This window comes from Anomaloglossus baeobatrachus, chromosome 11, assembly GCF_048569485.1.
Source record: "Anomaloglossus baeobatrachus isolate aAnoBae1 chromosome 11, aAnoBae1.hap1, whole genome shotgun sequence".
NCBI classification, from domain to species: Eukaryota; Metazoa; Chordata; class Amphibia; order Anura; family Aromobatidae; genus Anomaloglossus; species Anomaloglossus baeobatrachus.
In genome coordinates this window covers 175564861-175581849 of record NC_134363.1, presented here as the reverse complement: position 1 = coordinate 175581849, position 16989 = coordinate 175564861, and the positions used below count along the sequence as shown (strand labels likewise).

The 16989-nt window shown below is 50.2% G+C and overlaps 1 protein-coding gene across 1 annotated transcript in view; it reads right to left on the bottom strand.

Moving 5' to 3' along the window:
• Positions 1 to 16529, bottom strand: part of POU2AF2 (POU class 2 homeobox associating factor 2) — a 47491-nt gene extending 30962 nt beyond the window's left edge. Inside the window, exons 1-2 of the mRNA XM_075327346.1 lie at positions 16467 to 16529; positions 8521 to 8811 (exon numbers count right to left, since the gene is read on the bottom strand). Of these exons, the coding sequence (XP_075183461.1) occupies positions 8521 to 8811; positions 16467 to 16529 (354 nt within the window). The remainder of the gene's footprint in view (positions 1 to 8520; positions 8812 to 16466) is intronic.
• Between the last annotated feature and the right edge of the window lie 460 nt (positions 16530 to 16989).

Genomic DNA, 16989 nt, shown 5'->3' with positions numbered 1-16989 from the left:
TGCATTTGCATCGCCTTTTCCATACCCCCCTCCGCTTTCATTGGCGGCCAATACTGCGTTCTGATTGGGCATGCAGGGGGCGTATCTAGCGGTTAAATTTTGGATTGCGTCACCCTTTGTCACTTCTTTTGCGCTTTGCTTTGAGATAGAACCTGCGTCTCCACCCTGATTCCTTCGTCCATTGTACCTTTGTCGGTGTGTTTTTCGGATCGAAGCCGCACCTGCACCTGGAGCTAACCAATCGGTGCAGAGAGGGGCGCGGAAACGGGGACGCAACAACACGCCTTCGTGCATCTCATCTAGGTCGTCAACGAAATCGTTAATAGGGTGTCAAACATACAGATTCATGCAGCCCAGCAGGACTCCAACGAGCCAAAAATGGCCCAAGCTGTTCGGCATCGATCAGCGATTTCGCAGCAGGGGGTGAATCGTTGGTACGTGTCAAACGTGACGAGATCGCAATTGAAGTCGTTCTTGCGTCACAGAAACTGTGACGTAGTAACGATCTCGTTTACGATCTCGTTATGTGTGAAGTGGCCTTTAGGCTGGCTAGCATGATTATTGCACAGGTGCACCTTAGGCTGGCCAGCATGATTATTGCACAGGTGCACCTTAGGTTGGTCAGCATGATTATTGCACAGGTGCGCCTTAGGCTGGCCAGAATGATTATTGCACAGGTGCACCTTAGGCTGGCCAGCATGATTATTGCACAGTTGCGCCTTAGGCTGGCCAGCATAATTATTGCACAGGTGCACCTTAGGCTGGCCAGCATGATTATTGCACAGGTGCACCTTAGGCTGGCCAGCATGATTATTGCACAGGTGCGCCTTAGGCTGGCCAGCATGATTATTGCACAGGTGCCCCTTAGGCTGGCCAGCATGATTATTGCACAGGTGCCCCTTAGGCTGGCCAGCATGATTATTGCACAGGTGCGCCTTAGGCTGGCCAGCATGATTATTGCACAGGTGCCCCTTAGGCTGGCCAGCATGATTATTGCACAGGCGTGCCTTAGGCTGGACAGTATGATTATAGCACAGGTGTGCCTTAGGCATTATTGCACAGGTGTGCCTTAGGCTGGCCAGCATTATTGCACAGGTGCGCATGATGATTGCACAGGTGCACGTTAGGCTGGATAAACAAGAAAGTTCAAACATTTAGTCAGCTCACTACTCCTATAAGGTCTTGTTACATGCAATGCATGAAAAATCCAGTCCGGCTAACTGGCTTGATATAAGTCAATACCAAACAGACAAAAGGGAGGTATCCAGCACTCATGGCCGTAGGAATCCAAAAAACTAGATTAAAAACATCACGTTTATTTATTAGTTTTTGAAAATGGAAAAAAGTCCACGACCTGGAAGTAGACACAGTCTACGCATTTCGAGCACGCAAGCTCTAAATCATGATGCCTTAGGCTGGCCAGCATGATTATTGCACAGGTGTGCTTTACACTGGCCACAATAAAAGGCCACTCCTAAAACGTGCAGGTTTATCACACAGCACAATGTCGCAGGTTTTGATGGAGCGTACAATTGGCTGCTGAATGCAGCAATGTCCACCAGAGCTATTGCCTGTGACATGAATTTTCATTTCTCTGCCATAAGTTATCTCCTAAGGCATTTCAGAGAATTTGGCAGAACATCCAACCGTCCTCACAACCACAGACCACGTGTAACCGCAGCAGCCCAGGACCTCCACATCCAGCATCTTCACCTCCAAGATCATCTGAGACCAGTCTCCTGGACAGTGGCTGCAACAATCGGTGCAAATTTAAAGAATTTCTGCACAAACTGTCAGAGACCGTCTCAGGGAGGCTCCTCTGCTGCTCGTCATCCTCATCGGAGTCTCCACCTGACTGCAGAGAGTCATCGTGACCGTCATGAGTGGGCAGATGCTCACATTCGATGGTGTCTGGCACACTGGAGAGACTTCTCTTCAAGGATGAATCATGGTTTTCACTGTACAGGGCAGATGGCAGACTGGCAAATGGTGGTCACACTATATGGTTATCTCACTCTCTTGGGCCCCCCAATACTGTAAAACTGCACATGTGGCACCCCTGAGGCTTCAGTCACCACAGGGTACTGCATCTCACCAGTGGTGCAGTATTCATCCCGGATAAGGAAGAGGTCGGTGCCGGTTCACAACATCCACCACCGCACATAAGCCAGTGGCCCTCTCACCAGGACGGGGTTAGGATAGGGTCCTTTAGGATGGTCACAATATCGTCTGGGGCCTCCCACCCACTAACTCTGGGGCTTGGGTGGGTGGGACGACTGATCTGGGGAGCAGGAGCCACGCACATAATTATTCAGTCTAGCCACCACTGGGAACCAAGTGAGACACAGGAGAAAACGCTCGCTGAGGGGAGAGCTCAGGACCGGCGCACATCTCAGGGTGCGGAGCCCTAGGCTGGTGGACAATTTACTGGTCGCCAGCAGAATCCGCCGGGCAGAGAATTTCAAGTCGTCTGGCCCACAACAGAGCCCGGGGCACAGCAACATATAGAGCCAGGAGCCGTGACCATAGGGCGGCCCATCAACGGACTCGCACTGCCTGCTAGACGGGACGGGGAACATAACCACCCCAACGGACAGAGGTCCCTGTGTAGCTTCAAGCTGCAGGGACCCACACAACAGAGCGCAGGGAAGAAAAACTCACGAAGTATCCCACCGGTACTGGCCCCAAACTATCCGGGATCGTCTGGAGCCCATCACAGCGGGGTCTGGCAGTCCAACGGCAAGAGCAACTCAGTGAGTAAACACCTTAAACTGCAACCTCTGTGTCGTCTGATCCTTCCTGCGCCCCGTGCTTCCTACACTGGAGTGGACTATGACCCCCAACATGCTCCCTGGGGCCAAGCTCTGCCTGTGGAGAGCTGTAACAGCTGAGCTGCGTTATCATCCGCCCCAGCCGAGAGACCCAGCGCAGCAGCGGCTCCCATTATAGCCGCATACCACAGGTGGCGTCACGAAAGACAACTACCCCCTCCATCACCGCAATCATCCGCACCATCCCTCATCATTCTTGGTTGACACCGTGGCTCACGGAGTCGGGCCAGGCCACTGTGACAACCCAAAATCCCCCAAGCACCGGCCCGGTGACGAGTAACCCCCAAGATCCCGCGGGCGCGTGACACATTTTAGAAGGGCTGTTTATTGTGGCCAGCCTAAGGTGCACCTCTGCAATAATCATGCTGGCCAGCCTAAGGCACACCTGTGCAATAATCATGCTGGCCAGCCTAAGGCACACCTGTGTGCCACATCTCTTCCAGAGTGCTGTGGAGCTCAGACTTGGCCGAAGGTTCACCTTCCAACAAGACAATGACCCTAAGCACACAGCTAAAATAACAAAGGAGCGGCTTCACAACAACTCTGTGACCATTCTTGACCGACCCAGCCAGAGCCCTGACCTAAACCCAATTGAGCATCTCTAGACAGACCTGAAAATGGCGTCCACCAACGTTCACCATCCAACCTGATGGAACTGGAGAGGATCTGCAAGGAAGAATGGCAGAGGATCCCCAAATCCAGGATCCCAAGAAGACTCATGGCTGTACTAGCTCAAAAGGGAGGGTGCCTCTACTCAATACTGAGCAAAGGGGCTGAATACTTATGTGTTATTACCGTGTGATATTTCAGTTTCTCTTGTTTAATAAATTTGCAAAAATGTCTACATTTCTGTTTTTTTCTGCCAAGATGGGGGATGGGGTGCAGAGCGCACATTAGGCGGCTTTCACACTACGTTTTTTAACATGCGTCATGAACGTTTTTTTAACGCAAAAACGGATCCAGTGCAAATGCGTTTTCATTTCAATGCATTTGCAATGGACTCGCATCAACATGCGTTCACCTGCGTTATAGTGAGGATCCAGCGACTTGCAGTTTTTTAACTTTTTTCAAAAACCCTACTTGTAGCATTTTTGAGCTGCGTCCAAATACTGTTTTTCACTGGATCCTGACTAAACAGAACACAAACGCATGTGAACACTGGCATGCTGATAGACAGGATCCTGCTTGCTCTACTGAGCATGCCCAGAAACTAGCCTCGCGTGATCAGTCTCTCTCTCCCCCACCTGAGAGCGGCGGATGCTCGTAATCAAGGTAAATATCGGGTAACCAAGCAAAGCGCTTCGCTTAGTTACCCGATGTTTACCTTGGTTACGTGTGCAGGGAGCAGGCAGCCCGGCTCCTAGCAGCTACGGACGCTCGTAACCAAGGTAAATATCGGGTATCCAAGCAAAGCACTTTGCTTAGTTACCCGATGTTTACCATGGTTAACAGCGTCTGCAGCTGTCAGATGCCGGCTCCCAGTCTATCACGTTCAGTTCCCCTCACTCCCGATCACATGACTTCAATGCCCGCCCATAAACTTCAAGTGGCAGGATCCTGCAAAATAACACTTGCGTTTGCATGCGTTTTTTTTTTGGAAAAACAGGATCCACTTTTACAGCAAAAAAACGTTCATGACGCATGCTAAAAAAACGTAGTGTGGAAAAAAAAATGAACTTTCTTTAATTTACCAAATGCCTGCAAGGAAACAAAGAGTTAAAAATGTAAAGGGGTCTGAATACTTTCCGTACCCACTGTAACTGGTGGAAAGACTCTTTAAAGGGTTAATATTGAATTTTAGGATCTTTCTCTGTCCTTAGAGACCCTGTTCTCTTCATTTGTAGAAAAAGCAATTTGCATATTTTGAAATAAAGCACAATATTTACTAATAAAGGACACAATATGGAGAGTGGATACATTTGTGAATCACTGCTCTGCATTTCTGATACATTGTTTCCTTCTCCGTTGATACTTATGGGAAACGTCGACATCTGCGGTCTATAATAATGGATTTAGTGCTTTATATGGAGCACAAAACAATAATTTAAAGGGAACCTGTCACCAGAATTTTCACTATGAAACTAAAAGAACCCCCTTCTGCAGCTCCTGGGGTGCGTTCTATAAAGGTTCATCTTGCTACTGCCCCCCCCCCCTTTCAGACCTACATAACAACTTTATAAACTCTTACCTTTTGGTATGCTAATGAGCTTTGCTGGCCCCGGGGGCGGGCTGTATTTCTCCCGTTATTCCCCCTCCTGCCGCTGTTCGCCATCCCCCAGCATTGATTTACATAGATGAGGCCACCGCCATCATCTTCCGCAGTGCTCCTGAAGTCTCGCGCATGCGCAGTGGCACTATCGCAGGACTGAGCGCTGCTCAAATCGCGATGTAATTGCGCAGGCGCGAGATTATGGGCGGCGCTGTGAATGTTATCACCAGCGTCATCCAAGTACCCACCCATAATCTTGTGCCCCCGGTAATAGGTAACGTGGATGATATGGCCAGTGCTAGCGCATAACGGTGGAGGCAGAGGGAAAAGCACGGGCACGAGATTACGGGCGGTTACACTGGTGATGACATTCACAGCGCCGCCCATAATCTCGCGCCTGCGCAATTACATCACCGGCGCTCGCGATTTGAACAGCGCTCACTGCGCATGCGCGAGACTTCAGGAGCACTGCGGAACATGAGGGCGGCGGCATCATCGATGTAAATCAACACAGGGGGACGGCGAACAGCGGCAGGAGGGGGAATAACGGACACAATACAGCCCGCCCCCGGGGCCAGCAAACCTCATTACCATAGCAAAAGGTAATATTTTATAAAGTGTTTATTTAGGTCTGAAAGGGGGGGCCAGTAGCAAGAGGAACCTTTCCAGAATGCAGCCCAGGAGCTGCAGAAGGGGTTCTTTTAGTTTAATACCGAAATTTCAGGTGACAGGTTCCCTTTAAGCGGTGGAAACATCTCATTCAGAGGAAATAGCCTCTGACAGGTCATTCTGCGGAGGTGAGACAGCACTTTATAGAGAGTATACACACAAATAAAGCCGATATTGTAAAACAGAGGGGAAGAGCAGGATACAGATACACACAATACACAGGGACCACTTACACAACGCCGATGCTAATCAGTGGCGGCAGGTGCACATCAAGCTCCAATACTTATATATGGAGCTTGGATTCACTGTCCAAATAATCACAAAGACTTGTTTTTCATTTCCTCAGTAAACACCAGGATTAAATACATCCTCCTGGTGATAGAAAGCGTTGACATATGTCGACTGTTCAAATAACGTATTCTCTGATGGTTTCTAAAGGATTCCTTCATGGGATCGGAGGCACCTCCAATGCTGTGCGCAGCGATGGGAAACTCATCATCATCATGGTGCACATAGGAAGAACAGAGGTGACCTGCATTTTTACTAAAAATGTTGAAAATTGTTCGCTAACTTTATTAGTGAAAGGAAAAAAGAAGAAACGAAACAACAAAACTCTACGCTCATACCTATCTCAAGCAATAGCAAAGGTCTGTGCAAAAACATTGTTTGTTGCTCCTCATATTGAAGATCTGCACCAAAATCTGCATGCCTATGCTGAAGACAGCTGTCATGACTATAGCTGGACACTGACGGGGTTGTCAGGTGGGAGGGGTGTACTCGGTTGTGCCGCATTCCGGGGCTCACACCGCTTTATCATGGTGTGAACTCCTCCGGAACACCGCCAGTAATAGTTCCTGCTCCTCCCTGAGCTACCCAGCTTACCTCTCCCTTGGCTCCGTTTCCCTTGTACTGTTTGTCCGCCCCATCTCCCTGACCCTGCTCCCCTCCCCCTCCTTTGTACTTACTTGCTCTCCCGGCCTCTGACCTCGGTTACGTTTCCTGACTTCCGCTCTGCTTCCCCTGTTTGGCTTTTGACGTGACTTCTCGGCTCCTGACCCTTTTTGCTTCCACCTTTTTATGGCTTGCTCTCTCCCCCTGTATTGACGTGACATCCCAATTTAGACTAAAGGCCGCTTTACGCGCTGCGATCTCGCTAGTGAGCATACCCGCCCCCGTCATTTGTACGTCACGGGCAAATCGCGGCCCGTGGCGCACAATATCGTTAGGCCCCGTCACACGTACTTACCTTCCCTGCAACGTCGTTGTGGCCGGCGAACTACCTACTTTCTAAGGGGGTGGTTCGTGCGACGTCACACGGCAGGCGTCCAATAGAAGCGGAGGGGCGGAGAGCAGCCGAAGGAAAGATACGCCCACCTCGTTGCCGGAGGACGCAGGTATGATTTTGTTCATCTTTCCTGCGGTGTCACGCGTAGCGATGTGTGCTGCCTCAACCTGCGTGCAAAAGCAGCAACAATAATCGGGAATAGAGCACCGTGTCAACGATCAACGATAAGGTGAGTATTTTTGATCGTTAGTGGTCGTTCGTACGTTTCACACGCAACAACGTCAATAACGAGGCCAGATGTGCGTCACGAATTCCGTGACCCCAACGACATCTCGTTAGCGATGTCGCAGCGTGTAAAGCGGCCTTTCGGCTTGCTCACTACTCTTTCTGGTGATTGCGCCCTCTTGTGGGCTTTTGTCTAACTGCACTTTTGAGTTCTGCGCCCCCTGGTGATTTTTGCAGTGCTGTGCACACATTGCTTTTATTTTCCTTGCTGAATTGGTGCAGATTTTGGTGTAGAAAAAAATTACAGCATGTCAATTGTTGGGGCGTTTTTTAGCCTATTCAGCCATTGACTTCACACAAAAAAACGCATGGAAAAAACTGCACCAAAATGCATGCGTTTTTTGTTGTGTTTTGTACAGATTTGATGCAGAAAATTTCTGCACTAAATCTGCAGCGTGCGCACATGCCCTTACTTTTCTACAGTAACTTTTAGAAATTGAGTTGATGCAAATTGAATTTTCGTCCTATGCTCGGAAATTTGCAATTCAACTAATGGAATTGCCAAAATATTCCTGCCACCATTTTGCACAAAGAAAAAGATTGCATTGGCCAGAGAAGGCTCACATGACATCAGACATGGCCGCTAAATCTTCTCCATAATGCCTTGCAGCTTTCACATCATATAGAGCAGTCAGGACTATCATACCCACTATAAAAGTAGAGGCAGGGAATGCAGCAGCCATTTAATGCAAGTCTATGGGTGTGAGTAAAAATAATCGGATGTCACACGCACCATCTGTTTCCTGGGCAATTTTTATTTTTGCACCCATTGACTTGCATTGATGAGTCTCCTGCGATATATGCGACCATATGCTGCAATCTTTTCCTCAGCCCAATTACAGCTGGGGAAAAAAGTTGCATATGTATACAACCTCAATGAATAACTGCTGCGATTTCAATCTGTTTTGTTATCACTCGTCGCGAGGCTTTACCCTAATTTTTCGGGGCATTTGGAGACTGAAGTTTTTGTGATTTACAGGCAAATCGATTCACTGTGAATTCCATGTTTGGGAAAAATTCATGGAACCTTGAAAATTCAAATTTCAAAATGTTCCATAGGATTCTATATGTTTTATATCCTCAACAAACTTTCATCGTAAATGTGCAAAAGTTGTTAAACTATTATAGGTTTATAAGACTTCGGTGTCACCTGCTCGGGTCTAGCTATAGAAATGTTACTAGTTTCCTTACAAGATCCCTATAAAGGACAGGTGTATAGTAAAGATAAAAGCAGAATCTACATAATCCTGACATCTATATCCTGTATTAATGTGTAACTGCACTTTTAGCCATGTTTGAGCCTGAAGAAGAGCTCTATTTCCAGTATTACATGATTTGTATCCTTCATTTCTATTTATCTGCTCAGCCTTTTCCTCCTTCCTCTTCTCCCCTGCACTCTTCAAGCAGCAGATGATATTTGATCTTTCACTGAAGACAGATCTGTAGACAGATTCGAGCCATTTTTGAGATTGAATGATCAGCACTGGAGACGTGAAGTGACTGATAAGTGCAAATACAGTAGATGCATTCTCCTTTAATAAGTATCATGATAAAGTTCGTGATCATTGCCTGATTATTGATTTATAAAAACAATTAAAAGTCTAATTATTACTTAAGAGTTCAGACATTAAAGTACCATCTTACTTTATGTTTCCATTGGGAAAAATTAGACAATTTTTACTAGAAATGCAAAAAATGGCACAACTGTGCATAATAATAGTAATGTACTCTGTAGTACAGTTCGACGTTCGACCGTTAAGAACAGAAATGTTGCTCATATCGTTAACATATCATTAATGTATCCTCTAAACTGACACTGTTTCTATCCACATTTCTGTCAACTTTATGGAAAGCTTAAAAAATAATATTGCAGTTTTATGAGTTGGATCCATTTTTTTCTGTGTGCACCTTGGTCACTCCAGCTCTTAACTAGAATATGTAATTGTCATGCGTGTATCTTCCTCGGGGGAGACCCTGAGTGAATTTGATGTCAGAAGGTCACAGCGACTTGCCACTGGCAGGTCCACTGCTGTTATTTAATAACATCTCCTTCCTTGTTGTGCTGTAAGGGTTAAGCACCCTTTCCTGCCTGGCTGCGGGCTGTAGCTTCCAATCTCAGATGTGGCTCTTTGGGATCACTCCCCTTCCCTATTTAAGTCATGTGATCTGATCACTTGATGCCTGTGATAGAAACTGAATCATCATTCTTATGTGGTCCACTTTGGAAGGAGCGAACTCTGGAAGAAGAAGTCTGTTGTGTAGTGTGTAGCAGTGGTGTTTGCTGCACTGAAGCCACCTGGATTATTTTTCCTTGGATGTCTATTTCCTCTGTTTGTATTCCTTCCCTTGTGTTTCTGTATTGTAGTGGCGAGTCTAGCGAACTCATTGGCCTGCTCACTAGCCAGGGTGAGTACAGGACTTTGTGAGGGTCTAAGGTATCCGACTCAGCGACAGCTTTAAAGAACCTGTATAGGGACGCTAGGGAGCTCAGGAGTCAGTATGAGGTGAGTTCAGGAGATGTCCCCTGTACCCCTCTCCCCAGTGGCAGGGACCTCCGTTGTATCGTGACTCTTGTGTCTCCTGTGGGTTGTAACATCTTCTGGGGGTTTACCAGGTACTAGGTAAACCCTGGTAGTCACATGCGTGATAGTAATGAACTTACAATAGTGAGACAGCTGTACTGAATATTTTGTTTTTTTGGGGGGGAAATGTTTACTTTTTATTCATTTTTTGTGTTCAACCCTTTTAAAGTGCTTTTTTTTTAAAGAAAAGCCACAATTCCACTTTTTAAAAAAGTGCAGTTGCAATTTAACATGCGCATGTCAGACTTAAAAGGATGCAGTCGGCTTGTATTCATCTGGAGAAACATTGTTCTTGCAGTTCCTCTCCCTGAGTCATCATTCATTTTCCGCTGTTTGTTATCCCTTTGTATTCTTCAGCGCTTAGTGAGATTGACTAAGCGCTCATCCCATCCGTTCCCTACCTAGGGCCTATGTCAGGGTCAGCCAGGGTCAGGTATCCTGCTTGGCGCATAGGTGCAGAACCTATCTGTTACGCTCACCGAGGAGCGGCGAGCGGCCGGAAGTGGACCCACTGGACCGTGCACCGGACTCCCCTGAGAAGGCGACCAGCAGCGAACCCCTATACAGGGACTGTGCGGCGCCTCCCCAGAAGGCCTAAATGCACGGCAGCCAGGAACTGGTAGTAGGAGTCTCTGTAGGGCCAGGTGTAGCAAGGTTGTGACGTCCACAGCCGACAGGACACGGAAACTGCACCGGAGATGTTCACAGCAGGTGACGTCCGCCGCAGGTACGGCACGGATGATGTCCACGGCAGGTAGGGCACGGTGACGTCCACTGTCGGTATGAGCGGTGACGTCCCCAGCCGGAATGGTACGGATGGCACTACGGTGAGACAAGGGATTAGAACCAGGTATCAATGCACAGAAAACAGATAACAGCACAAGGGGTCTGGACACTGGCAAGGCTCTAATGGAAGCGTTGCTCGGGCGCCTGCTGCTGGGGTAGGTGAACCTAAATACCCATTAAGTAACAGGTGACCTCTGAGGTCACTTCCAGAAAACGGGGCATACCGCTTTAAGAAAGGGGGCGTGGCCTCGCGCACAGCCTAGAGTCACTTACTGCAGCTCTGTGTAAGGACAGGAGACAGGAAGAGGCTGCAGCATGCCTGGGAGCAGGAGCAGCGCCTGCAGAGCCCTGGGACCGGTAAGAGGAAGGCCGTCGCTGCCTGGGGCTATGACTGGGAGTGGTAGTGGGAGCCATGCTGGGACTGGGCACATGTGAGGGAGCGAGCCCCCCACGAGGTCTGGTGGGACCAGGCGCTACAGTACCCCCCCCCTGAAGACCCCCCCTCCTCAGGAAGCTCCGGAGGAGACGAGGAGCATCCACGTCCTCCGCAGGAACCCACGTCCTCTCCTCAGGACCGAACCCCTTCCAGTCTACCAGATAGTAGGTTCTACCTCGGACCTCCTTAGCCGCAAGGATGGCTTTTACCTCATAGACGTCGTCACCACCAACAGGAGGAGGCGTATTACCAGGATCACTGTGGAAACGGCTCAGGACCACCGGCTTGAGGAGGGACACATGGAAGGAGTTCGGGATGCGAAGTGTAGACGGCAGCTTCAACTTGTAGGACACCTCATTGATCCGTCGAAGCACTTCAAAGGGACTAATAAAGCGGGGACCCAGTTTGTAGGACGGCATCTTCAGGCGGACATACTTGGATGAGAGCCAGACTTTATCTCCGGGTTGAAAGAAAGGAACATCCAGACGTTTCTTGTCAGCGTGTTTCTTCATGCGGACAGAGGAATGTTCCAGAGCCGACTTGGTCTCAGCCCAGACGGCGGAGAAGGACCTCACAAGGTCATCAGCTGCAGGGTTGCCGGAAGAACATGTCACAGGGCACGGCACTTTGGGTCGCTGTCCATACACCACCTGGAACGGGGATTTAGCAGAGGACTCACTGTCATGATTGTTGTAGGAGAACTCGGCCCATGGAAGCAGGTTGACCCAGTTGCTATGGTGTTCGTCCACGAAGTGGCGGAGATAATTAGTCAAGACTTGGTTAATGCGCTCCACTTGCCCATTGGACTGAGGGTGGTAGGCAGAAGAAAAGTCCAATTGTACCTCCATCATTTTGCAGACTGCTCTCCAAAACCGAGCGGTGAACTGGACCCCTCTGTCGGACACGATATGGAGAGGCAAGCCGTGAAGCCGGAAGATATGTTGAATGAATAAGTCAGCAAGAACCGGAGCGGACGGTAGCCCGGAGAGTGGTGTGAAGTGGGCCATCTTGGAGAACCGGTCCACCACCACCCAGATGACTGTGCAGCCAGACGATTTTGGCAGGTCCGTGATGAAATCCATGCCGATATGTTGCCATGGAGCGGATGGTACGGGTAAAGGAAGCAAAGGGCCCACCAGAAGAGTCTTCGGGACCTTGTTCCGGGCACAGGAGGAACAGGATGAAACAAAGTCCTGGATGTCTTGACGTAGCCCTGGCCACCAATAATATCGGGATATCAATTGCAGACATTTCTTTTGACCCACATGACCTGCTATTCGGGAAGAGTGTCCCCACCGGAGTACACGTTCCCTATCGACCTCAGCAACAAACGTCTTACCTGGAGGAAGGTGGTGCATGTCAACTGGTGCCGCCATTAGCTTGGAAGGTTCAATGATGTGCCGAGGTTCATCTTCCTGATCCTCTAACAGGAATGATCGAGACAGTGCATCGGCCTTCAGGTTCTTCTCGGCTGAACCGTAATGCAGAACAAAATCAAAGCGGGCGAAGAATAATGACCATCGGGCCTGTCGGGGGTTTAGCCTGTGAGCTGTCTGGAGATATGTCAGATTCTTGTGGTCAGTATAGATGGTAACTGGATGTAATGACCCTTCCAGCAGGTATCGCCACTTTTCCAGGGCCAGCTTGATTGCCAGCAACTTACGGTCTCCGATTGAGTAGTTTCGTTCTGCTGGGGAGAAAGCCTTAGAAAAGAAGCCACAGGTTACTGTCTTACCCTCTGACGTTTTCTGTGTAAGAACCGCACCGGCTCCAGATGAGGAGGCATCTACCTCAAGGATAAACGGCTTGTTAGTGTCGGGTCTGTGTAAGGCTGGAGCAGAAGCGAAGGCTCGTTTAAGGGACATGAACGATTCTTCAGCTTCCAGGGTCCATTTCTTAGGGTTCTCCCCTTTGCGAGTGAGAGAGGATATGGGACGCACCAGAGATGAGAAGTGTGGAATGAATTGCCGGTAATAGTTGGCGAATCCCAGGAATCGCTGGATAGCCTTCAACCCTTCCGGACGGGACCAATTCAGTACGGCTGATACCTTATCGGGGTCCATCTTCAGGCCAGTATCAGAGACTATGTGGCCAAGGAAGGGTAGCGAGGTCTGCTCAAACAGGCATTTCTCGAGTTTGGCGTAAAGGCGATTCTCTCTCAATCTCCGCAGGACAAGACGGACATGTCTTCGGTGGGTATGCAAGTCCGGAGAGAAGGTAAGGATGTCGTCTAAATACACAACCACACAGATGTATAGAAGGTCACGGAAGACGTTGTTCACAAACTCCTGGAAGACCGCTGGAGCGTTACTGAGCCCGAAGGGCATCACTCGATATTCATAGTGCCCATCCCGAGTGTTGAACGCAGTCTTCCATTCGTCTCCCGACCGAATGCGGACCAGATTGTACACACCCCGGAGATCTAATTTGGAGAAGATCTTGGCACCTTGAAAGCAGTCAAACAGTTCAGACCCCCGTCCTTTTTCCCCACAAAGAAGAAGCCTGCTCCGGCAGGAGAGGAGGATTTTTGGATGAAGCCTCGTGCTAGATTTTCCTTTATGTAATCAGACATGGCTTGGGTCTCTTCTCGGGACAGAGGGTAGATGCGCCCACGCGGAGGGGTTGACCCGGGGAGCAGGTCGATGGGACAATCGTAGGGTCTGTGTGGCAGCAACGTCTCAGCCTCTTTCTTGTCAAAGACATCGGCATAGGCCCAATAGGCAGGGGGTAAGCCGGGAAGGGTGACCGGTTCAACGGGTCGGTGCGGAGGATGCACTGGTTTCAGGCAGTTGCTGTGGCAAGACGCACCCCATTGCAGGATGTCTCCAGAATCCCAGTCCAGTACTGGCTTGTGCGACCGAAGCCAGGGAATTCCCAGTAGTAGGGCATGCGTCATGCCAGGGAGTACGTGGAAGGCGATGGTCTCAGAGTGTAGCAACCCCACTTGCATAGTACAGTTCTCCGTGATGTACCAGATGGGTTCGGATAGCGGTTTTCCATCCACGGAAGAAAGACTGATGGGGGTAGCAAGACATCGGACGGGAATCTGGTGTAGGTCCACCACGGCTTGTTGGATAAAATTCCCGGCAGAGCCTGAATCCAGGAACGCATGCTCTGACAACCGGATGGAACCACAGGACAGGGATACAGGTACATGGAGAAAAGGAGAGGACTTGGCATGACCTAGGGTGGCCTCTCCGATGGACCCTAGGCTCTGTAGTTTCCCGGCTTTACTGGACAGTCCTGAATCAGATTTTTGGCACTTCCGCAGTAGAAGCACTCTCCTGCCATTCTCCGATTCCTCTGTCGCAGTCTGGACTCACTGATGCGATCGACCTCCATGGGCTCGTGCGGAGCAGTAGGCCGGGTGGAGGGAGGTGACAACGGCCTTTGGAAGGTGGGTGCAAGGCGCGGGGTTCTTCTCGCCTGGGTGACTTCTCTGGCACGCTCTTGGAAACGGAGATCAATACGGGTAGCCATAGAGATCAGCTCTTCCAGGGTGGTAGGTACATCCCGGCTGGCCAGTTCCTCCTTGATTTTACCAGATAACCCTTCCCAGAAGGCAGCTACCAAGGCGTCATTGTTCCACTTGAGTTCGGAGGACAGAGTGCGGAATTCGATTGCATACTGTCCCCTGGTGGATTCTCATGAGCGAAGAGGCAGTAGACGAGAGACGGCCTGGCTCATCGAACACCTTACGGAAGGTGGTCAGAAAGACGGACAGGACTTGAACGGTCGGGTCATTCCTCTCCCAGAGTGGATTCATCCAAGCCAGAGCCTGACCAGTCAGATGAGACATGATAAATGCGATTTTCGAGCGATCAGTTGCTCGCTGCAGCGGCGACAGCTCAAAGTGCAGGGAGCACTGGTTTAAGAAACTGCGACACAAACGGGGATACCCTCCATACATGGGTGGGGAGGCCAGGCGGGAAGGAGACATGCATGTCGATAATCCCGCAGAATCGGGGGTTGTTGAGGAGGCCGGATTCTGCAGGCCGTATAGACGGGAATCCACGGACGCCATATATTCGGCCATGCGTCTCTGGGCCTCATGCTGGCGGGATAGTTCCTTCTGTAGTTCACTTAACTGGGAGCCGTCGGAGGATCCGGAGGTTTGCATGGATGCCAGACGGGATTCCACAGACTTCATGTGAGCCACTAATCTTGCTTGGGTCTCGCGTTGGCGGGAGAGCTCCTGTTGCAGGTCAGTCAGCGGGTTAACCTTGATCCCGGCGGAGTCCATGGCCCGAGCAAACTGTTACGCTCACCGAGGAGCGGAGAGCGTCCGGAGGTGGACCCACTGGACCGCGCACCGGACTCCCCTGAGAAGGTGACCAGCAGCGAACCATTATACAGGGACTGTGCGGCGCATCCCCAGAAGGCCTAAATGCACGGCAGCCAGGAACCGGTAGTAGGAGTCTCTGTAGGGCCAGGTGTAGCAAGGTTGTGACGTCCACAGCTGGCAGGACACGTAAACTGCACCGGAGATGTTCACAGCAGGTGACGTCCGCCGCAGGTACGGCACGGATAATGTCCACGGCAGGTAGGGCACGGTGACGTCCACTGTCGGTATGAGCGGTGACGTCCACAGCAGGTACGGCACAGATAATGTCCACGGTAGGTAGGGCACGGTGACGTCCACTGTCGGTATGAGCGGTGACGTCCCCAGCCGGAATGGTACGGATGGCACTACGGTGAGACACAGGATTAGAACCAGGTATCAATGCACAGAAAACAGATAACAGCACAAGGGGTCTGGACACTGGCAAGGCTCTAATGGAAGCGTTGCTCGGGCGCCTGCTGCTGGGGGAGGTGAACCTAAATACCCATTAGGTAACAGGTGACCTCTGAGGTCACTTCCAGAAAACGGGGCATACCGCTTTAAGAAAGGGGGCGTGGCCTCGCGCGCAGCCTAGAGTCACTTACTGCAGCTCTGTGTAAGGAAGGGAGACAGGAAGAGGCTGCAGCATGCCTGGGAGCAGGAGCAGCGCCTGCAGAGCCATGGGACCAGTAAGAGGAAGGCCGTCGCTGCCTGGGGCTATGACTGGGAGTGCTAGTGGGAGCCATGCTGGGACTGGGCACATGTGAGGGAGTGCGCCCCCCACGGGGTCTGGTGGGACCAGGCGCTACACTATCTAGGGTGGTGAGGGACCTCAGGGACCAGCACTAGGAATACCTAGGGTCAGGTATCCGGCTTGGAGCATGGGTGCAGAACCTATCTAGGGTGGTGAGGGACCCCAGGGACCAGCGGTAGGTTCGGTCATCGGTCACCATCTCCTCCTTCCTTAGACACAGGGTTTCCCTTCCCTTTCTCCGTTCACTTGGTACTTCCCCCTACCCAGCATGCCACTAAATTTTTGGCTGCAGGAAGAAAAATTTTGACCAGCTCCAGCGCTTTCCCAGAAAAGTAGCTGATCATTGCTGGATCCTCAGTGATCACTATCATATCTATAAGTCTTGTCCTTGTGATAGCCAACCTTCATATAGTATCCTAAATGAGCCATGAAAACCCAGTACAAACACTTACTGGGATATTCTATTCTGAGCAAGTTATAACTAATCCAATTGTTATTGTGATCTGTTAGATCGGTGTTGATCCCACTTAGTGCCGGATCGATTCCCGATGCTGTACATGTGAAAAGGAGTTTACATACAAAATACAAATTACAAAGAACAAACTAACAATGGCCGCCTAGTAGAGAGGGGAGAGGTCCCGGCACTTGCAGGCTTAAAGTTTACAGAATAGCAGGGAGGAGTCAGTAGGTTGGGGGTTGCGGCAGCTCCGGTGGTGGTGAGGTGTCAGCGGCGTCATTGCAGGCTGTAGCTTTATAAAGAAATGGGTGGTCAAGATTCGTCTGAAAGTTCTGAATGTGGAAGATATTGGACGCATCAGTGCACAGATTTCC